This window comes from Phacochoerus africanus, chromosome 4, assembly GCF_016906955.1.
Source record: "Phacochoerus africanus isolate WHEZ1 chromosome 4, ROS_Pafr_v1, whole genome shotgun sequence".
NCBI classification, from domain to species: domain Eukaryota; kingdom Metazoa; phylum Chordata; class Mammalia; order Artiodactyla; family Suidae; genus Phacochoerus; species Phacochoerus africanus.
Window position 1 is genome coordinate 62,045,482 of NC_062547.1, and position 24,386 is coordinate 62,069,867.

Here is a 24,386-nt window from a genome sequence, read left to right on the forward strand (position 1 = left end):
GGCCTACCCCAGAGCCACAGCAACGCCAGATCCGAGCTGCGTCTTCGACCTGCGCCACAGCTCATGGCAACACCAGATCTTTAACCTACTGAGTGAGGCCAGGGATCGAACCCGCAACCTCATGGTTCCTAGTCAGATTCGTTTCCACTGAGCCACGACAGGAACTCCAAGACTGGTTTCATTTTAAATGAGAGGTATATTCCTGAAGATCTCAGATAATACCAAACATGCAGAATTTGAGAGGGATTTCCCCCTTAGACAAATAAAGGATGGTGCTGCTGCCACTCACACTAGTATAAATACGGTCTTCAGTTCACCTATCTCCACTCTGGTTGTGAGATCATGAGATGCTAAACAAATTTTAAGTGTCTTTGCATGTTTCCTATGACAAATATGCACATACAATGGGACAGAATACTTTTACCTAAGTCAAATTCACATGAAATGAGGCCACTCTGGGTCTACCTTTGTGTGCGCATAGCAAGTATTTAGGATAGGTTCCTGTCAGCCATAAAAAAGAACAAAATAATGCCATTTGCAGCAAGATGGGTGGACCTAGAGAATATCATTCTGAGTGAAGTCAGACAGGTAAAGATAAATAATGTATGATATCATTTATATGTAGGATCTAAACTACAACACAAATGAACTTATCTACAAAAGAGAAACAGACATAGAGAACAAACTTGTGGTTGCCAAGGGGGAGGGGATGGGGGAGGAATGGATTGGAGTTCAGGGTTGGCAGATGCAAACTGTTATATCTATAGGATGGATAAACAACAAGGTCCTACTGTATAGGACAGGGAACTATATTCAGTATCCTGAGATAAACCATAAAGGAAAAGAATATAAAAATAATGTATATATATTCATACATTTATAGTATAACTGAAATACTTTTCTGTGCAGCAGAAATTAACATGACATTGTAAGTCAACTGTACTTAAATAAATAAAGATTCCTGAAGCAGAATTGCTAGGTTCAGTGAGAATGTGACTTATTTTTTTTTTTTTAGGGCCGCACCCCATGGCATACAGGGGTTCTCAGGCTAGGGGTCGAATTGGAGCTGCAGCTGCTGGCCTATGCCACAGCCACAGCAATGGGGGATCCGAGCCACATCTGTGACCTACACCATAGCTTATGGCAACGCCGGATCCTTTACCCACTGAGTGAGGCCAGGGATCAAACCTTCATCCTCATGGATCCTAGTTGGATTTGTTAACCACTGAGCTATTAAGGGAACTCTGAGAATGTGACCTTTTAACCTTGATAGACTCTGCAAGATTGCTCTCCCAAGGGCTTCACCAATTTATACCCCCATAAAGAAGGTAAAATAGTGCCCAAGAAATGGATTTCCTTTTCATAAAAATACACCCTTTTAATTTTTTATTTCTATTTTTTTCAATGTCTACAAAGTTTCTCTTTAATTTAATTAATTATTTTTTTTGTCCTTTTGCCATTTCTAGGGCCGCTCCCATGGCATATGGAGGTTCCCAGGCTAGGGGTCTAATCGGAGCTGTAGCCACCGGCCTACACCAGAGCCACAGCAACTCAGGATCTGAGCCAAGTCGGCAACACCGGATCCTTAACCCAACGAACAAGGCCAGGGATCGAACCTGAAACCTCATGGTTCCTAGTCAGATTCGTTAACCACTGAGCCATGACAGGAACTCCTCTCTTTAATTTTAAATAAAAGGAGAAACGCTGCAAAAATCCACAAATGGTGTATCTGGTCAAGATTGAAATCGAATGCTATGTTTTATCCACTAAATGAAATCCTTTCATCCCCTCCCCCTCTCTTTCCACTATTTATTTATTTATTTATTTATTTATTTATTTATTTATTTATTTATTTATTTGCTTTTTAGGGCTGCACCTGCGGCATAGGGAGGTTCCCAGGCTAGAGGTCGAATCAGAGCTACAGCCGCCAGTCTAGCCACAGCCACAGCAACGGAGGAACCTACACCACAGCTCACAGCAATGCTGGATCCTTAACCCACTGAGCAAGGCCAGGGATCAAACTTGCAGAGTTGTTTCTGCTATGCTACGATAGGAACTCCTATTTATTTATTTAAAATTTTTTTATTGTAGTTGCTTTAAAATGTTCTGTCAATTTCTGCTGTACAGCAAGGTGAACCAGTTTTATATATATATGTATTCTTTTTCCACATAGTCCTCCATCATGTTCCATCACAAGTGATTAGATACAGTTCCCTGTGCTATACAGCAGGATCTCATCGCTCACCCACTCCAAATGCAATAGTTTGCATCTACTAACTCCAAACTCCAGTCCATCCCACTCTCTCCCCTTCTCCCTTGGCAACCACAAGTCTGTTCTCCATGTCCATGAGTTTGTTTCTTTTCCGTAGATAGGTTCATTTGAAAATACACCCTTTTTATGTTCAAAATAAGAGCGCTATTACAATGCACTTTGCTGAACCAGATAAATTTGGGGAGGTTTTTTAAAAACATCAACATTCAGATAATAAAATAAAGCTTCCATTCTTGGCAACTTTTGTGCAAGAAGACTGCTTTTCCCAAGACCAAATGGTTGTTTGGGTACCTGTGTTTTCAGGCTCTGATTTCCCTAGGACACAGACAGCTTTGAGTTGAGCTTCCTCCTCTAGTCACTGTTTCCAGTGCTCTTCCTTCATTCACGGAGCTTACATCTGGTATTATATCTCTACGGTCAGAAGAACTTATTTCCAGCATTTCTCATAGTGCAGATTTGTTGGAGGTAAATTCTCAGATTTTGTTTGCCTGAAAATGCCTTTTATTTTGCTTTCAGTCTTGAAGAATATTTTCATTGTATATAAGAGATTAGGTTGGCGGATTTTTTTTTCTTTCAAGTTACAGATGCCATTCCTTCCATTGTCTTCTGTCCTCATTGTTTCTGGTGAGAAGTTAGCTGTAGATCTTACCATAGACAGCCATAGTACGGTCTTTTTTTAATCTCTGGCTGCTTTTGAGATTTTTCTCTTTACATTTGGTTTTCAGCAGTTTGATTGTGATAGCCAAAGTATGGTTTTCTTTCTTTTGACCCTGCTTGGGGCTCTGTGAGCTGTTGGATCTCTGACTTGATATCATGCATAAATTCTGGAAAATCCTTGACCATTATCTCTTCAAGTATTTCTTCTCACATTCTCATTCTCTCCTCTCCTTCAGAGACTCTAGTCGTGCTTTAGACCATCTGGCATTGCCTCCACAATCCTCTTATTTCCTTCCTTGCTCTTTTTCTTTATATTTGGATAATTTCCATGAACTTATCTTTAATTCATTGGTCTTTCTCTGCTGTGATTGGTCTGCTCCTAAGCCAATCAAATAATTTTTTTATTTTTGACATTCTGTTTTTTGTTTCTACTCTTTCCATTTGGTCCCTTTTTTTCTAGTTTTGATTTTGAAATTTTGAAATTCTCCATCTGTTTTCACATGGTACTCACTTTTTCTGTTATTTATCCTAAATATTTTATCGTAAATATTTTAAAGTGCTTGACTGATTACTTAAACTCTGAGTCATTTGCTTCTATTGGTTGCTTTTGCTCTTGATTGTGGTTCTGTTTTTGCTACTTTGTGAATGTCATAATTTTTGTAATATGATGGATATTGTGTATAAAAGGAGAGTATGGCCTAAATAATATTTACCCTTAGAAAAGGAGATGCTCCTCCTGTTGGGTCACTTGTGTGGAGGGGTCTGAATCAATCTAATCTGTACTTTAGGTGGGCTTGGACTAGACTGAATCTTTAGTTGGTTTTACTACTGTCTTCAAATATTTTAAAGGTGGTATCAAGACTTCCCCCTAGCAGGGCTGGGATCTAAGCACTGGCAAGATTCTAGAGCTCCCTATTTCTTACAGCCCAGCCACCAGTTTTCCAAATAACAGAACTGCTCCCTCTGCAGGCTGACCACCAGCACTTTGGGGATGTTGGGGATTATCATACAGTCCTGTCAACAGCTTTCTGCCTGAATTTACATTTTGGCAGAAATCTGACTTGGGTTCTGTCAGAAACAGACAGCTGAGAATAGTATTTGAATGCAACTAGTTTGTTTGGGAGTTAATTCCAGGAAACACTGGTAGAGAGTGGAGAATTGAGACAGGGAAGGGAAGGCAGCCAATAAATGTGGCTCATCAAGCCGGTTACCAATGCAGGCAAATGTAGCTGAGTCCTACTGGGGACGTTCTGAGAGAGAGTGTGCAGAATGCATCAGAGCTGTCCCTACTAAGGAGACAAGAGCTGCGTTTCTATCCACCACCTCCATTAGAGGTTGGATGAGGGATGGTCCCAGGACAATTAACACAGAGGCCAAGTGTGTTGGTGGGGGTGGGGGTAAGGAGTCAGAAAAAAAAACCCAGGCAGGTGCAGAGTCGCAGGTGTGCAGCTGTAATGTAAGTGCCTGACATCAAGCTGTTTGATTGCTGAGGCATCCGTTTCAAAAGAGACCCGTCTTGAATAAATATGTTGGCAGCTGCTAGCAAAACAACTAGATAAGGAAACAGGCTGCCTACCTATGAAGTTTCCTCTTTTAGAAAGTCCTGGGTAACCTAGGTAACTGACCACTTTGCCTTCCTGCATCCTAGTTTTCTTCATATGTTTTAAATTCAACAACAAAGGCAAATCTGCAAAATGCTCATCCCACCCTCAGTCCCCAATAAAGGCAGAGCCCCAAGTCCATGCTCTCTCACTCTTTCCCTCGATCTCTCTCTCCTCTCAACCTTGTTGTGTGGCCCTCAGGTGTACTATTTACCCCCTCCAGGACCTGTAAGTAATAAATCTTGTTCCTCAAAGTTCCCTAATGGTTTCTTGCTGAAGTGCATTCTGTGATCATAGAAAGAACCACAAGAGCTAGCCCAGCCACAAATAGGGGCTCCACTGGGAGAAATGTCTGTGGAGCCCCCCAAGAGTAATGGGTGCCCATGTGAACACCACAGGCATTGCTAACCAAGAGCACTATCATCAATGGCTTGGGACCGACAGAACAGACTTCAGAATTGAGGGGATTGGGATGGGGCGCCAAAGGTAAGTTATGAAGGGAGAAATCTGAGCTTAATATGCATTTCCAATTCACTCTGGTGTTATCTTAGCACCCCCATCCCAACCCCACTGGTTGAAGCCTGAAAAGGTGCCCATCTGTCCATATTTTGTTGTGGCCCTAGATATAAGTGCCATGTTTCCCCCATTTTACAGATGAGGAAACTGAGGCTCAAAGAAGGAGCTGAATAGCTCAAGAATATAAGTAGGTAGAGGCAGAACTGGGATTTTCTTTTTGTTTCTTTGGTTTTTGTTTGTTGATTGAAGTATGGTCAATTATTCAGTTGTGTTAGTTTCTGGTGTACAGCAAAGTGGTATATATACATATATATATATATATATATTCATATTCTTTTCCATTATGGATTATTATAGGATGTTGAATATAGTTCCCAGTGCTTGTTGTTTAACTATTTTATATCTAATAGTTTCTATCTGCAAATCCCAAACTTCTAATTTATCCCCCCCACCCCCTTTCCCCTTTGGTAGCCATATGCTTGTTTTCTATGTCTCTGAGTTTGTTTCTGTTTTTTAAATAAGGTCATTTGTGTCATATTTTAGATTCCATGTATAAATAATATATAGAATTTGTCTTTCTCTTTCTTACTTTACTTAGTATGATCAGCTCTAGGTCCATCCATATAGTTGCAAATGGCATTATTTCATTCTTTTTTATGGCTAAATAAAATTACATGGTATATATGTACCACATCTTCTTTACTCATCTGTTAATGGAGAGAGCTTGTTTCCATGTCTTGGCTATTGTAGATAGTGCTGGTATGAATATAGGGGTGTTTGAATCTTTTCAAATTAGACTTTTGTCTGGATATATGCCCAGGAGTGGGATTGCAGGATCATATGACAACTTCATTTTTAGTTTTTTCAGGAACCTCCCTACTGTTTTTCATAGTGGCTGTACCAATTTATATTCAGGACTGGGATTTTCAAACTCAAGTAGGTCTGACCCTGAAGTCCAAGTTCCTTGCTAGGCTGAGAGCTATTGCTGAAGACAATCAGTGAATGAAGGCAAAAGGGAAGCAACTAAGAGGCCTGATGAAAGGACTGGGGTTGTCTTCTGTGATTGTGTTTGGTGACTTGATTGCTAGAGGAGGCTACAAGGCATAAGATCCAGAATATGGAGATTTGGGAAGATTCTTTAGTGGCCATATTCCTTCCTTCCTCAACCTCTCACCTCAACAGGATGTACAAGATCCTCTGTGATGCACTTCCATGATGCCTCTCTTTCCCCTATTACGCCAAGCATGTTCCTACCTCCCCACCACGATATCCCCTACTTCCTCCATCTTCCCTTATTCATCTTGGAAATTCTTCTTCTTCTGAGGCTGCTTCCCCAGGGGCAGCCTTTCCAGAGGTTCCTCTTTCAGAAGTATTTGTTCCTTCCCCCAACCAAGAGCACACTACTACTACTTGAAAACAGACTCTCTTCCTCTTAGTGTGACCGTACGTCATTGGTGAGCCTGGCTCCCTTCCTAGATTGAATTCCTTGAAGGTGTGGTTATACTCATACTCCTACAGCCTTTCCAGTGCCTGGTGTGGTGCCCTTGTTCTGCCACCTACAACTCCTATGTAACTCGCTCTTGGTGCCTCATCCATATCCCCTCAACATACTCTTCTATTCCTGAAGGCTGATTCCTGTCCACCTGCAACTCTGCACTGGGCTGTGTTTTTGTTTTTTACCCCATCCCTCTATCACAATTGGACCCTGTGTTAATGCTCCTGGGAGCAGTCCTCACACAACCACTGATGTAGGTGGTGATAGAAACCCAGCACCTGACTCCTTTGCAGACACAGCTCTAACGCACATTCTGTGCTTTCTCCCAGAGCATCTCCAGCAGGACTGAGCAGCAACTGCCCACCTGGGCCAACCCCCAGGAGACACCAAGAGATGTTTCCTGGACTGTGCTGAATTGCAAATCCCTAGAATGAAGAAGCCAAGTGTCATTTATTAGAGATCAAAGGTGAGATGGTTTCTCCCAACTTCTAGGACATCTGATCACTTTGGAGCTGAGGAATTGTTGGCATCATATTCAGTCAAGTTGCTTACCAAAGAGATGGAGCCCTTGCTCGTCCCAGTCACCATCTTTCCTTGTTTTTGGACCGAGACCACACAGGTAAGTGTTTCTTCTTTGATGCTGGATAAATGTTGCTTCCTCAGTAGTTTTCCTGTGTCTGAGCTCCACAGACAGACCACACCACCCTTGGATGCTGTCAGCAGGGTGGCCTGGGAAGTCAGCACTGCCGTGGACACCCAGGGTTCGGAGGCATCACCCAGGATACAGAAAATCAGCTCTCCAGTTTCCAGATTCCAAGCATTGACCTAATGGAATGATGAAAAGGAAGAGACGTGGAAGTTCCCCTTGTGGCTCAACGGTAACAAGTCTGACTAGTATCCATGAAGATATGGGTTCGAGCCCTGGCCTTTCTCAGCGGGTTAAGGATTCAGCATTGCTGTGAGCTATAGGTCAGCAGCTGTACCTCTGATTTGACCCCTAGCCTGGGAACTTCCATAAGCCATGGGTATGACTCTAGGGGGGAAAAAAAGCAAAGAAAAAGGAAGAGATGTGTCAGAGGGAGACCTAGCCTCCAAGCTTTCCAGAGTTGAATGCAAGACCTGTTCTTTTTCTGTAATTCATGTATTTTATTGTCAATACTCTATCAGTTCAAAAAAAGGTGTGTGTGTGTGAAGGGGGTATATCCTACATTGGATCCTGGAAGAGCAAAAGGACATTTGTGGAAAATTTGATATAGTCTGGAGTTTAGTTGATAGTCATTATTGATATTAATGTCTTAGTTTTGACAAATGTACACTGGTTATGTAAGCTGTTGACAGTAGAGAAGGCTGGATCAATGGCATATGGAAACTCTCTCTACTATCATTATAGCTTTTCCGTAAATCTAAAATTACTCTTAAATAGGTTTTTTGAATTGAAATATAGCTGACTTACAATGTTATATTATTTTCAGAATAGTAAACATTGTAATATAACTTACAATGTTATATTAGTTTCAGAATAGTAAAGTCATTCAGTTAATACATATATAATATATAGTACATATAACTAAATATAGTTATATATAAGAATATATATTACATACATAGTATTTTCAGATTCTTTTACATTTTTTTTTGTCTTTTGTCTTTTTGTTGTTGTTGCTATTTCTTGGGCCGCTCCCGCGGCATATGCAGGTTCCCAGGCTAGGGGTCGAATCGGAGCTGTAGCCACTAGCCTACGCCAGAGCCACAGCAACGCGGGATCCGAGCCGCGTCTGCGACCTACACCACAGCTCACGGCAACGCCGGATCGTTAACCCACTGAGCAAGGGCAGGGACCGAACCCGCAACCGCATGGTTCCTAGTCGGGTTCGTTAACCACTGCGCCACGACGGGAACTCCTCTTTTACATTTTGAACATAGTTTCCTGTGCTATATACAGTAGGACCTTGTAAAAAGTTTTAAAAATAGAAAAAAATCAGCATGCTATGTGCATTCACATATGTGTTCATTCCAAGTAAATGCTGATGAGTAATTAAAGCAGATTTCACCTTTGACTTCACCCCCAAAAGAATCTTTTTATCCGCAGTAACTGTTTAAAGAGTAAACATTTCCTATTAATTCTACTTGTGGTGTTCACACTAAAGAAATAGGAGAAATACGTAAAAAGATATATGTATAAGGAAAATTACCTCAGCTATTTGAAAACGCAAAGGTTTCCAGTAATGAGGGATTAGTTAAATAAACTACAGCAGAGCCATGCAATGGAATCTTTATGAAATCACCAAGCCTACTGTTTTTGAAGAATGTTTATGGCTGTGGGCAAAAATAGCTTTGGAAAACCATGTATATGATTTTATCTTCATTTTGTTTCATATATACATGAACATACAAAATCATGTAAATGTTAATAATGGTTATTTAGGGTTTCTTGCTGTGGTGCAGTGGGTTAAGAATCTGACTGCAGTGGCTCGGGTCACTGTGGAGGTACAAGTTCAATCCCTAGCCCAGTGCAGTGGGTTTAAGGATTCAGTGTTGCCACAGCTGTGGCGTAAGTCACAGCTGCAGCTCAGATTCAATCCCCAGCCTGGGAACGTCCATGTGCCACAGGTGCAGCCATCGAAAAAAAAAAAGCCATATTTGTGATTATTTAGTATACATTATATCTTTTACTGTATTTTCCAAACTTTTGCTGATAACAAAGATGATTTCTAATAACCAGTTCTGAAATCAACCATACCTCTGTAATATTTAAGCCTACATTGTCCACTAAAAATATAGCGCAAGCCGCACAACTGAAAATTTTTATCAGCCACCTTAAAAAAGGTAAAAAGAAACAAGTGATATTAATTTCAACAATGTACTTAATTTAATCCAATATATCATTTCAAGATGTAATCAACACATAACTATTATTGAAATATTTAAATTCTTTTTACAATAACTAAGGCTTTGAAATCCAGTGTGTGTTTTATACTGACAGCACATCTCAGTTCAGAACAGCTACATTTCAAGGGCTTGATAGCCACATCTAGCTGGTAGTACCCCATATTGGATAGTAGCATTTGTAAGCTACCAATATTACTTATGCTGGCAACCACCAATTACTAATAAAATAGAATAATTAAGGGGTATTAATTATTTGGTGCTTACTATGTACCAAGCCCTAAGCCAGATGTTTTACAGTCATTACCTCATGAGATAGAGGAAGACCTGAGGCAGAGAGATGAGGTGATAAAATCAAGACCACTCAGTTTGCAAAGTCAACTGGAGTTGGATACAGATTTGTGTCCATGAGTTTAATTATGAAGTTTTAACCCACTATTCTATTGTGTGTCTCTAGTCATAAAATGATCAGATTATAAGTTTATGATTGATATAATGGAATAACACAGCAGAATGGATATTGTTTTCAGATGTGTGTGGAACATTTACCAAGAGAGACCATGAAATGAGTCTCAATACATTTGAAAGGATTCATATAATACAAATGGAATCAAATTAGAAAAAAAAAAAATAGAACACTATCCGGGAACTTCTCAGCTATTTGGAAATGAGTACCAGACTTCTAAATAACCCATAGATCAAAGAAGAAATCAAAAGGTAAATTCTGAAAGTATTTTGAACCGAATGTAAATAATTCATCAAAGTTTATGGCATGTAAGTAAAGCAGCATTCATAGGGAAATTTATAGCACTAAAAATGACTGTACTGAAAAGGGGAATGGTCTCAAATCTTAGAGTCAGAAAGAACTATCAAAATCATCTAATCCATGTATGAGGTTTGAAGCCCTTCATGGCACCCTCTCAAGTGGTTGTGTCCCTCTGTCTAAAGCCCCCCTGCCCCACATCAAGGAGCACCCCCCCTTATATATATGTATGCCATCTTTGAACGCTCTGGCCTCAGCATTCCTTTTGCAAACAGGGAAGGTATTTACCTTTGAGCTAGATGCTGAATATACAGCCTTCTTTGATTCATCCACATGAAGACTCCAGATCTGAGGTTCAGTGGAATCTTTTGAGCCTCCATCCCAAATGGTGATTTTCTCTTGTCCAGAGAGTAAGTTCCACAAGCGCAGGGTGTGGTCCTTTGAGGCAGAGATGGCGAGCGTCCCTTTGGCAAATACTTTCACACACCTCACCTCTCCTGCGACAGGCCAGGGTGGGGAGATAGTATATTAGCTGGGAACATTTTGACCTTCCAATTACCAAAACATCTGTTGGCTTAGAAACTCCCTGCTTTATTAAAGGAAAGGTGGATGGACCAGAACATAATCCAAATTACAAATAATGGAATGTGGCAAAGCTAAGTTGAGAGCAACAACTGGTTAGGATTAAATTAATTGCCCAAATATTGAATCTGTAATAAACAGAGATCACTGAAATGTATAAAAGTTCATCATCTTCTAGGGAGTTTTTAAAGGTAATAAACAAACAAACAAAAACAAAAATATAGAAGTTCTCATGTTCTTAGATATTTTCCTAAGCAAAACATGAAATTTGGAAGCTATCAAGAGGAAAAATTGACAAACTGGATTACATAAAAGTGCAAAATTTCAGGAGGATAAAATGCAGGTGAAAGGTATATGACACATTGGGAGAAAATACTTGCAGTATACAACAGATAAATGTAGACTCTCCTTAATAAACAAAGAGTTTCTACAAATAAGCAAGAAAAAATGCAAAGAACCTACTCATAAATTGGACAAAGAATATAAACAAGAAATTTACAGAAATAGTACAAGTGGACAGTATGCATTTGAAAATGATGCTCAACCTCACTAGTAATCACAAAAATATAATGTGAAATACCAGTACCATTATAACCCATCACATTGGCTAAGATTTTATGAATTGATTGCTAGAGTGCTGGCAATGATACAGGAAATCAGTTAGTCTCATTCCTTGCTGATGAGAGTACAAGTTGATACAAATTTGTAAAAGTGTAATTTGGTGACACCTATCAAAAGTTAAAATATGCAATCTTTTGGTTTTGATAACGTTCTATAGTTATAATAAGACTGCTATTCTGGGAAGGTGGATAAAAGATATATGGAAACTCACTGTACTATTTTAGTAACTTCTTCTGAGCCTACAGTTATTTTAGAAGAAAAAGCTAACAAAAAGAGAGAAAAAATTTAAATGTGCATACAATCTGACACAGAAATCTCCCACTTCTAGGAATGTGTCTTACAGGAATAATAATATAAGTGTGTGAAGATGCAGAAGGACCTTAACTGCAACATTGTTAGGGAGTTCCCTGGTGGTCTAGTGGTTAGGATTCAGAGCTTTCACCACTGCGCCTGGGTTCAACCCCTGGTCTGGGAAGTGGGATCCCACATTAAGCTGGAGGGAAAAAATACATTTAATCACAACCATGTATGTATAAAAAGAAAACTGAAAACAACCTGTCTATGAAAGGGAGTTGGTTAAATAATACAGTACATCCATGTAAAGAATATTATGTAGGTATCAAAAATAATAAGATAGGTGTACATACATATACACTGACCCGACCTTAATGATAATTATTATTACAAAAGCCAATACTGATGCTTTCTGTGTGTCAAGCATAGTTGTCAGTGGTTAACATGCATCAAACACCTTTAATCTCATAACAGCTCTATGAGGTAATATCATTATCCCATATCCTATAGATGCTGAAACTGATCCACAGCCGAGCACAGTAATTTATCCAAAGCCACATGGTTAATAAGTAACTGAGCCAGGATCTCAGCCTAGAGTCCAGACTCTCAACCGCTACAAAACACTGTTGTACTCTATGGGAACAAAAGCAAGTTGTATCTAGTATATAAAACAGCATGATGTTGCATCCATGTTGCTGCAACTACTGCTTTTAGAATGGTTGGGCAGTGAGGGCCTACTGTACAGCACAGGGAACTGTGTCCAGTCTTGGGATAGACCATGATGATATGAAAAAAACAATATATATATATATCTGGGTCACTTTGCTGTACAGTGAGGATGGGCACAATGTTGTAAATGAACTTCACTTTAATTTTTTTAAAAAAGGAATTTTAAAAACTAAAAAACAAAAGAAATGGAGTTCCTATTGTGGCTCAGCAGTAACAAATTCAGTTAGTACCCATGACATTGTGGGTTTGATCTCTGGCCTTGCTCAGTGGGTCAGTGATCTGGTGTTGCCTTGACCTGTGGTGTAGGTGACAAACGCAGCTCGGATGCCAAGTTGCTGTGGCTGTGGTGTAGGCTGGCAGCAGCAGCTCAGATTCAATTCCTAGCCTAGGAACTTCCATATGCCATGTGTTTGGCCCCTAAAAAGCTCTGTGTGTGTGTGTGTGTGTGTGTGTGTGTGTGTGTGTGTGTGTGTACATATATACATATATATATATATATATAAAATAAATAAAGATAAATAAAAAACAAAGGAAAAAATACCAGCGTGGTATAATTTCTTTTTTTTAGGGCCTCACTTGCGGCATATTTCTGCACCTGCAGAAAGTTCCTGGGCTAGGGGTCGAATCAGAGCTGCAGCTGCCAGTCTATGCCACAGCCAGATCCAAGCCATATCTGTGACCTATGCTGCAGCTTGCAGCAATGCTGGATCCTTAACCCACTGAGTGAGGCCGGGGATGAAATCCCCATCCTCACAGACACTAGTTGGGTTCTTAACCAGCTGAGCCACAATGGGAATGTCCCTGCAAGGTGCTGTTTTTGACAGAGGCTCAAAGTACAGAGCAATGTCTGCATAAGCTGAGAGAAAAGTCAGCTTATAACAGACTGTAAGCATATAACATATATGCTGGCATATAACAGACTGTAAGCATGCACCACTTTCAGGGGAGACTGAAGCTTGGGGGACACTAAAGGAAGGATAGTTTACTTCTTTGTCTCAGTTTTGTTTGTTTTGTTTTGGTGGGGTTTTTGTTTTTATTGTTTTGTTTTGTTTTGTGCAGCACATGGAACTTCCCAGGCCAGAGAAAAGTTTACTTTAGAATTCATATGTCCAGCACATTGAAGGGGATTTTTATTTCTTACGATTGGGGTATTTTTCAACCAAAATTTCTTTCTTTCTTTTTTTTTTTTTCCTAGGGCCACACCGGAGGCATATGGAGGTTCCCAGGCTAGGGGTCTAATTGGAGCTGTAGCCGCCGGCCTATGCCACAGCTACAGCAATGCGGGATCCAAGATGCATCTGCAACTTACACCACAGCTCATGGCAACACCTGATCCTTAACCCACTGAGCGAGGCAGGGGATCAAACCCGCCACCTCATTGTTCCTAGTCAGATTCCTTAACCACTGAGCCACGACGGGAGCTCCATCAACCAAAATTTCTATAAATACTAATGTTTTAGGAGTTCCCAACATGGTGCAGTGGAAGCAAACCCAACCAGGAATCATGAGGCTGTGGGTTCAATCTGTGGCCTCAATCAGTGGATTAAGGATCCCACATTGTGGTGAGCTGTGGTGTAGATTGAAGACATGGCTCGGATCCTAGGTTGCTGTGGCTGTGGTGTAGGCCGATAGCTGTAGCTCCAATTGGACCCCTAGCCTGGGAACCTCCATATGCCATGAGTGCAGCCCTAAAAAAAAAAAAAAAAAGACAATAATAATAATAAATAGTAATGTTTTATAATATATCCCCATATGTAGCACACAATATCACTGCTAAAATGAATTAGAGATACACATGATATGGAAAGAGGCAAAATATGTGATCTTTACTAAAAAATAAATAGGTTGCACAAGCTTATATGACTACACACAACCATATGTATGTGGAGTTGGGAGGAGATGGTCGGTAGCACACTATTTCCATCCCATGGATATGATAGCCAAGAGAAGAGTGGAATATGGCAGGGAGCTCCCTAGTAGCCTTGTGGTTAGGACTCAGTGCTTTCACTGCTGTGGTCCAGGTTCAATCCCTGGTCTGGGAACTGAGATCCTACATCAAGCCAAAAAAAAAAAAAAAGAGTAGAGTGGTAGAGTGTGTTAAAATAGTTAGAAAATGATGAGGTTTGAGCATTACCTTATTTTAATATAATTGATTTAATTATGTGTTTCTGTAATTTACTATTTCAGAATGGCTCTGTTTGACTTGTGGTCGTCAACGGGGGTGGGGTGGGAGGAGGGAATGGACTGGGAATTTGAGGTTAGTAGATGCAAACTATTACATTTAGAATGGATAAGCTATGAGATCTTACTGTATAGCACAGGGAACTATATCCAGTCTCTTGGGATAGACCATGATGGAAGATAATGTAAGAAACATAATGCATATAAATATATATATATGTATGACTGGGTCACTTTGCTATCCAGCAGAAATTGGAAAAACATTGTAATTCAACTATACTTTAGTTTTTTAAAAAAAGAACACCTATGTTTGACAACCATCTCATCAAACTCCTGAAGGTTTCAGTCAGCTCTCACAAGCCAGTATGAACCACCAGATCAGAAGTTTTCACTTCCCATATTGTGTAGGTATATAATGTTTTCTGCTTGTTTGATTTTTTTTCCAGTGAACTGGTTCCTGAGCTTTTCCAAGTACAAATAATGAGTTTGATGGCTTTAAAAAGAGAATCAGGGTCGTCATTGGTAAATGGGCTCACACACACAGATACAGAGATTGAATAGACTTATGGGAAAGTAGCCATCCTGATGATAAAATGAGGGAATTTTATTTGACAGATACTCTATCAGTACCCACTCCACTCTGACTACTCAGACAAAAAGAGTAAAATGAAAACATCTAGTGCTGGGAGCGTTGGGGTTGGGGAGTGTTTTAATTTGCTACAGCCTGTTTGGGAAGCAATAAGATGACAGGTCTCAAAACCCATAGGACTGTTCATAACTTCTAATTCAAGAGTGCTACTCACTGGAAATAGTCAACAGAATGAAAAAAATATTGATGAGAGTGAAAACAGAATTCATCCCAGTGTTACCCAAATAGCATAAAACTACAAACAATCTAAATAGCCAAAAATTTTTTTTAATAGTTTAGTGAATTCTGGAGCATGATCTATCTAGAAGAATGAAATTTTTTTGCTGCCTTTGAACATTATAAAGATGAAGATTCAGGAGTTCCCGATGTGGCTCGACAGGTTAAGGACCTAGTGTTGTCTTGGTGAGGGTGGAGGTTCAATTCCTCCCCTTGCTCGGTGAGTTAGGGACTCTGTGTTGCTATAAGCTGAGGCACAGGCCCAGCTGCAGCTCTGATTCGACCTCTGGCCTGGGAACTTCCATATGCCCCAAGTGTGGCCGTAAGAAGAAAAAAAAAGATGGAGATTCAATGGATCATATCAGCATTATTTGTGACAGCCCCAAATTTGAAACAATGTAAATGTCCTACAAGTGATAAATGGATAAAAACTTCTGTTCCCTTCCATACAGTGAAGGAACAAACCATCCGTACATGTAAAAACACAGATGAACTGCAAACATATTATGTGGCGTGAAAGAAGCCAGATCAAAAGGTCACAGAGTATACAATTTCATTTATATGAAATGTCCAGAAAAGACAAATCTATAGACTCAGAAAGCACATTAGTGGTTGCCTGAGGCTGGGGGTGGGACCAAGGATGCACTGTAAAGGGGGCAGGAGAGATCTCCTTGGGGTGATGGAAAGTTCTCCAGTGGGATTATGGAGATGGTAGCGCAAGTTGGTACCATTACTAAAAAATCGTTGCATTGTACATTTAAAACAGGCGCATTGTGTAGTATGTAAATTATACCTCAATAAAGTTGTTTAAAAAAGATTCAGTAAGGGAGTTCCCGTTCTGGCTGAACAGTTTACCAACCCGACTAGGATCCATGAGGATGAGGGTTTGATTCCTGGACTTGCTCAGTGGGTTAAGGATCCAGCTGTGGTGTAGGTTGCAGACGCAGCTCAGATCTGGCTTTACTCTGGCTGTGGTGTAGGTTGACAGCTACAGTTCCAATTCAGCCCTGAACTGGGAACTTCCATATGCCACAGGCATGGCCCTAAAAAACAAAAATTAATAAAAAGATTCAGTGAAAACAAAAGAATGTTATGGCAAAATGTGAAAAATAATAGAGCTATGTACATGCTTAGACTGTAATGATATTATATTTTAACATCTTTATTGATATAAAATTCACAAGCATAAAATTCACCCACTCAGGAGTTCCCTGGTGGTCTAATGGTCAGGCTTTGTCACTTTTGGCACTTTCACTGCTGTGGCCTGGGTTCGATTCCTGGTCTGGGAGGAGAGATCCCACATCAAACCACTGCATTCCATGGCAAAAAAGAAAAAAAGAAAAAGAAAAAAAAAAGGAAGGAGAGAAAAGAAAAGGAAAGAAATACCCACTCTCAGGCAACAGTATAATTCACTGTTTTTTTTTTTTTTTTATGTTCCGTAGAGTTGTGCAACCATCACCACAGGCTAGGTTTAGAATATTTTCATAAACTCAGAAAGCCGTCATTCCCTCCCCCTTTCTTTCCTTATCATTTAAACCATCTTAAAGTGCATAATCACTGATAACGAGAGTCCATGTATGATGTTGGGCAAACATCACTTCTATCAGATTCCAGAACATTTTCATCACCCAAAAAGGAAGCCCTGTTCCCATTAGCAGTCATTCTCCATCCCTCTTGTACCCCCAGCCCCTGGGCAGCCACAACTGCTTTCTCTCCCTCTGGATTTACCAGTTCTGCACATTTCATATAAATGACTCATATACAATGTAGTCTTTTGCGACTGGCTTCTTTCATTTGATACATTATCCTAAGCTCCAGCCTCATAGCTTCCTTCCTATTCTGTAAATGTGTCAACCTCTTCTCCATTTCGGGTCTCTACACTGGCTGTCTTCCTGGGCTGCTCTTCCCACACTCTGGCCCTTTGCACACTTATTTGTTCAACTCCTCCTGCCCTGCTTTTTTAGGGCTGCAACTGTGGCATATGGAAATTCATAGACTAAGGAGTTGAATCAGAGCTGCAGCTGCTGGCCTACACCATAGCCATAGCAGGGCAGGATCTGAGCCTCATCCATGACCTACACCACAGCTTGTGACAATGCCGGATCCTTTAACCCACTGAGCGAGGCCAGGGATCAAACCCACATCCTCATGGGTACTAGTCAGGTTCTTAACCAACTGAACCACAAGGTGAACTCCCCTTCAACCCTTTGCATGTTGGCTGATTGTCACTGCTCAGAGAAATTCCTTCCCTAACTCCCCTAAGTTGGTCACTTTGGTCATTGCAGCTCATGACATCCTGTTTTCCTCATGATATTAAAAAAAAAAATTATTGGAGTATTGTTGACTTCTTAACATTGTGTTAGCTTGATGTACAGCAAATGGAATCAGTGTATATACATACACACATATATCTGTGCTTTCTCAGACTCTTTTTCCACATAGGTTATTAGAGAATATTGAGTAGATTTCCCTGGGCTACACAGCAAGTCCTTGTTGCTTATCTCTTTTATATCTAGTAGTGTGTATATGTTAACCCCAAACTTCTAATTTACCGCTCCCCCTCCTCACTACACTTATCACAATGTGTAACTACGTTTTTATCTGGCTTCTCTTCCCAAACACATGAGTCTGACTCAGGGCAGGGATTTCGTGAGGCAAGTAAGGCCTCATCTTGGGTGCACAGTTAAGGAGGTGACAAATTACCGAGTTTTCCTTTTGCCTCTGGCTCCCGTATGGAGCCTCTCACCCTGTCTATCACCCATCCTGTTTTTAAGACATGTTGATATTTATTCATTGTGGATTTTTTTTGCATTAATTGTTTTGAAATATTATTTATCTTGATTTTTTTTAATTTGGGGATGCCCCTAAATTTTACACACAAGGGATGTGTCTTACTCCTCTTACTTGAGTCTCAGCCCTGATCTCTCTCCTAGAAAAAGGCCTGGTACACAGAAAGCCCTCAAGAATCATTGGGATGAGTGAACCATAGCTGTGATGGGACTTTGCAGAAGAAAACTTTTATAGGCTCTGAAGGACTGTGGTAGACAAATTACATAAATGACCCCTATTCTTTACCCTTCCTGATCTACGCCTTTTGTAGTGTGACTGTGCTCCTCCCATCAAGAGAACAAGCTGGTTTCCTACTCACTGATTCTGGATTGTTCTGGTGACTTCCTTTGGCCAATAGAATGTGAAGGGAGGAGTTCCCTTCGTGGCGCAGTGGTTAACGAATCTGACTAGGAACCATGAGGTTGTGGGTTCGATCCCTGGCCTTGCTCAATGGGTTAAGGATCTGGCCTTTCTGTGAGCTGTGGTGTAGGTTGCAGACGCGGCTCGGATCCTGCGTTGCTGTGACTCTGGCATAGGCCGGCGGCTACAGCTCCAATTAGACTCCTAGCCTAGGAATCTCCATATGCCTTGGGTGTGGCCCTAGAAAAGGCAAAAAAAAAAAAAAAAAAAAGAGAGAGAGAGAGAATGTGAAGGGATGCCAGTTCCAGGCCTTAAGAGGCCTTGTACGCTTCTGCTCGCCCTCGAGACTCTGCCTCTACCCAGGATCACCTGGTGGAGGATGAGAGACCACATGGAACAGAGTTGAGTTGTCTCAGCTAAGAACATCCTGAACCAGGCCAGCTCCCAGATGCCCAGTAACTGACTACATAGGCATGAGCAAGCCCAGCTGAGACTAGAATTGCTGCCCGGCTGTGCCCAGCCTGAACTGCCCACTCACAGAGGGGAGCTAAATAAACTGCTATTGTTTGAAGCTACTGTGTTTAGGGTATTTGCTTGTTCTCTTTTTCATATTCTTTTCCATTATGGCTTATCTCAGGATATTGAATATAGTTCCCTGTGCTACATAGTAGAACCTTGTTGTTTATCCACTCTATATACAATGGTTTGCATCTGCTAATCCCAAACTCCCAATTCAACCCTCCCTCACCTCTCCTCCCGCTTGGCAACCACAAGCCTGTTCTCTATGTCTATGAGTCTGCTTCTGTTTTATAGATAAGTTCATTTGTGTCATAATTTAGATTTTGTGTATGAGTGGAATATGATATTTGTCTTCGTCTGACTTACTTCACTTGGATGTAAGTGAAGTCTGATAATCTCTAGGTCCATCCATGTTTCTGCAAATGGCATTATTTCATTATTTTTCATGATTGAGTAATATTCCATTGTATATTTATATCACATCTTCTTTATCTATTCATCTGTCAATGGACATTTAGGTTGTTACTGTGTCATCTATTTTAAATAGTGCTTCTATGAACATTGGGGTGCATGCATCTTTTTGAAATATAGTTTTGCAGTTCCCGTGGCTCAGCAGTTACTCCTGCTGAGCAGCTCCTATGGCTCCATGAGGTTGAGAGTTCAATCTCTGGCCTTGCTCAGCAGGTTAAGGATCTGGCGTTGCTGTGAGCTGTGGTGTAGGTCACAGATGAGGCTTGGATCCCACGTTGCTGTGGCTGTGGTGTAGGCCAGCAGCTACAGCTCTGATTCAGCCCCTAGCTTGGAAAGTTCCGTATGTTGCAGGTGCACCCCTAAAAAGACAAAATAAAAAAATAAATAAATAAAGTTTTGTCCAGATATCTACCTAGGAGTAGTATTGTTGGATCATATGACAACTGTATTTTTAGTTTTTTGAGGACCCTCCATTCTATTTGCCATAGTGGCTCCACCAATTTACATTCCTGTTGGAGTGTTTTGTTATGTGGCTATAGCTAGCTGATGCAGGAACAAAGGCCAGGGTTTTGACACAGAGAAGTGAATTACTGGTGAAGGAGCCCTGGGGACTGACTGAGTGCCAAGGGATGTTAGGAAGAAGTTGATCACAGACCCCACTTCCTGAGCCTCACCTCTGTGTCCAGTTAGGATGTGGATCACCTGCTGCTCTTCCATGTCCCACACAGCCACCATGCCCTCCTGGGTGCCAACCACCAGCAGCTTCTCTTCCAGGCTCCACGCCATGGCTGTAATGCCTGTAGGCACACAGAGATGAGATCTCCTGTGTCTGAATGCTCAGCCATGAGGTGTTATAATGCACCCCCACTTCACAGATAAGGAAGCTGAGCCTCAGACAGAGTCAGTTCCTTGTCCAAAGTCACACACCTACAAGGGGCAGAGCTAGGATTTCAAAGCCAATGCTGTCAGATGCCAGAGATAGACTCTGGGCTGTAATGTTTACATTGCTCTGAGGTAGGAAAATGGACTAAACCACTGCTTAGTCATAAGTGCCTCTAGTTCAGCAGCTCCTACCCAGGGGTGATGCTGCTCCCTATGGGACTTCAAGCCCCCTTCAAGGAGATTGAACTCAAAGCCTCTGGCCAAGACAAGAATTACCTTATCATCACTCCACCTGTCTCACTGTAATGTCCCTTCCCTCAACTTGAGCAACCTGGTATATTCCTTCCTACCCCCTACTAGGAAAGGTATGTGTCCCACTCTCACCCCACCCCTATAGGGGCCTTATATGCCCCCAAACAAGCAGCAAGTGTATCATAAGACCCCTCTTTCCCCAACCAATCATCATGTCAGTAGGTGAATTATAAGACTTCTCCTCTCCCTGGGCTATAAAAATAGACACTACCACATACCCAGGGTTGGCTCTCCCTGATCATCAAGAAGTGGTCCTCCTATGCCAGCAGCATCTCACATCTCAATAAACTCTTCTTTCTCTTCACCTTGCCATGCTGGAAAATTCTTTTTCTGACCTGCGTACCTGGACCACAACACTCCCGAGGGCACACTGGGAAATGTCTGGAGATATTTTTGGTTGTTACAGCTGGGGACCAGGGTGCTATTGACATCTGATGGGTAGGGACCAGGGATGATGCTCAACATCCTGATCACACAGGACAGATTTATCCTATAAAGAATGATCCAGCCCCAAATGTCAATGATGTATAGTTGAGTTGAGAAAAGACTCAGGAATGGAATTATATTGGCTGAGAATGATGACTCTGCTTTTGACTTCTCTTTGAGTTTGATCTGTGTGGGAAAATGAGGGCTGGTACCCCAAAGAAAAAACTATTTGCAGAGTTCCCATTGTGGCTCAGCAGTAACGAACTGGACTAGTATTCAATAACTGGCCTTGCTCAGTGGGTTAAGGAGCCATCATTCCCATGACCTGTGGTGTAGGGTGCAGATATGGCTCAGATCCTGTGTTGTTGTGGCTGTGGGATAGGCTGGCAACTACTTGACCCCTAGCCTGGAAACTTCTATACGATGTGGGTGTGGCCCTAAAAAATCCCTGTCAATAGTTTGAGCAAACACAGCCCAAGGCTCTCTGCTGGGAGGATCCTGATTAGTACATTGCTGAAGAGAGAGAGGAACAGAGTTGCACTCAAGAAAACATCAGCCCAGATATCAGGAGACCAGACTTCCAGAATGCCCTTAAGTAAGTCCTTTTCCTGCTCTGCGCTTCAGCCTCCCCTTATGTAAAATAGTGTGGGAAGTGTTGAAATTAGAGCCAGACTAGGTCTGAGAATCCAGAATTTTTATCCACCTCACTGGGACAGGGCATGAGGAAAGGAGATTTGGTTTTCTTTTCTTTCTCTCTTCCTCTCCCCCCACTTTTTTGTTTTCACTCACTCACTGTGACCTTGGAAATGTGAACTCAAAACTTCTCATTTTAAAAATAAAGAAACTGGGAGTTTCTGCTGTAGCACAATGGGATTGGTGGTATCTCTGCAGTCCTGGACATAGGTTCAACCCCTGGCCTGGCACAGCAATTGCAGCTTGGATCTGATCCTGAGCTGGGAAGTCCGTATGCCACAGGGTGGCCAGAAGGAAAGAAAGGGAGAGAGAGGGAGAAAAAGAAAGAAAGGAGGAAAGAGAGAGAAAAGAAAGAAAGTAGGAAGGAAGTAGGGAGGGAGGAAGGAAGGGAGAGTAAAAAAATTAAATTAAAGCTCATACAACTGCCACAGTGGGTCTGAAACACAAAACATTTCCCCATTGAGATAAGAAAAACTAGAAACTCCACTTCCTTTGCCTACAACGTGGCAGACATTGCTAACAATCACCACACTCTGTGATTTGTACACCCCCCAGCCCCAGCCCCAAAGAGCCATTCTATCATGCTTCCTTTAACAATAAAACCCACAGCCCACAGGTTTTAGGCTGAATATGTGGTTATCCAAACAAAGATCCTATTTCCCAAGTTCCCTTACAATTGAAGATGGCCAAGTTTTCACCAGTGAGACAGGAGCAAGAAGTACTGAGTTCTGTGCTGGGAGGGAAGGAGCCTGCCATTGACTGCTCCTTCCCACTCCCCACTGGCTGGAATGCTGATGTGATGGCAAGAGCAGGAGCAGCCATTTGGGGCCATTAAATGGAAACGTCACATTGAAATTGGCAGAGCAACAAGGTTGAAAGAAAGGGGTCCCTGACACCCTGGAGACCCATATTACTTTTAATTACCTGGGCTATTGTGTGGGAGAAAAATGAACTCCTGCCTTTTTTTTTTTTTTTTTTAAGGGCCATAGCATGGCATATGGAAGTTTCCAGACTAGAGGTGGAACTGGAGCTGCTGCGCCTCAGGCACAGCAATGCCAAATCCCAGCTGCATCTGCGACTTACACCACAGGTCATAGCAATGCCAGACCCTTAACCCACTGAGCAAGGCCAGGGTTCGAACTCACATCCTTATGGACACTAGTCGGGTTCATGACCACTGAGCCACAACAGGAACTCCTGTCTTTTTTTGTTGTTGTTTTTCGGCTGCCCCACAGCATATGGATTTCCTGGGCCAGGGATCAGATCTGAGCCACAGTTGCAACCTATGCTTCAACTGCAGCAACACTGGATCCTTAACCTACTGTGCCAGGCCAGGGATTGAATCTACATTCCAGCACTCCAGAGACACTGCCAATTTCGTTGCACCACAGCAGGAACTCCTGTTTTACTTAAGCCACTGCTATCTGGCCTGTGCACAGCATCAAAACCAATGTATCCAATATACATTCTTTTCCATTAAACCATATTCAGTCTCAGAATACTTCTCAATACAGCATTCTAGTAGCTATCCCTGAATCAATTCTTCTGTACATTGTACTTAGCATCTCTTAGAATTTCTATTTCAGAGTCCTGGTGCCTTAAGAGTGTGGCTTTCCTTACAAGCCCATGTGGCACAGAAATGGCTGTCGCACAGGTGAGAAAGGAACTCCTATTTTTTTGTTTTTGTTTTTTCTTTTTTGGACACCCCACAGTATATGGAGTTCCAAGGCCAAGGATCAGATCCAAGCTACAGTTGTGACCTACACAACCAGAGTCATAATAGCTGGCATTTGAACCACAAGCTAATTGTATTCAGTGGCTTCATGATTAATGTGAGAGACTGTGAGTGAGCAGATAAAAGGATGGATGAATGGAAGTGGACTGGTGGTTGAGTGGACAAATAGATGGCTGGTTGGACAATGGGTGACTTGAATAGATGGGTGGTAGATGATAGATGGTAGATGAATCAACTGATAGATGGGTGGGTGAGGTGATGAGTGGCCGAGCATGTAGATGGGTGGAGGGGTAAGTGAGTGAATAGAAGATGGTAATATAGGGAAATGGAAGTGGTGTGGGTAGGCAGGTGGAAAGAAGGATGACTAGTGGAAATATGGACAATTGGTGGATGGGTGGATGAATGGAAGGAAGGAAGGACATACAGAGGATAGATGGAAGGAAAGAAGAAAGGAAGGTGGATGGATGAATGGATGGAGGGATGGGTAGAGGGATGGACAGACCGATGAATAGCTGGATGGTAGGATGGATGGATGGATGGATGAATGGACAGAAGAATGGGTGGATGGAGGGACAGACTGATGGATAGCTGGATGGTAGGAAGGAGGGAAGGAAGGATAGAATAGGAAAGGAGAGAGGGAGGGAGGACGAGTGGATGGATGAAAGGGTAGAAAGATGGAAGGAAGGGAGGAAAGGAT

General features: G+C 41.7%; 1 protein-coding gene across 1 annotated transcript in view; it reads right to left on the reverse strand.

Annotated features, from left to right (window-relative positions):
* The window catches only part of NWD1 (NACHT and WD repeat domain containing 1), a 97,000-nt gene that overhangs the window by 21,503 nt on the left and 51,111 nt on the right, over positions 1-24,386 (reverse strand). Inside the window, 3 exon segments of the mRNA XM_047774372.1 lie at positions 7,094-7,366; positions 10,479-10,687; positions 20,316-20,438. Coding sequence (XP_047630328.1) covers positions 7,094-7,366; positions 10,479-10,687; positions 20,316-20,438 — 605 coding nt within the window.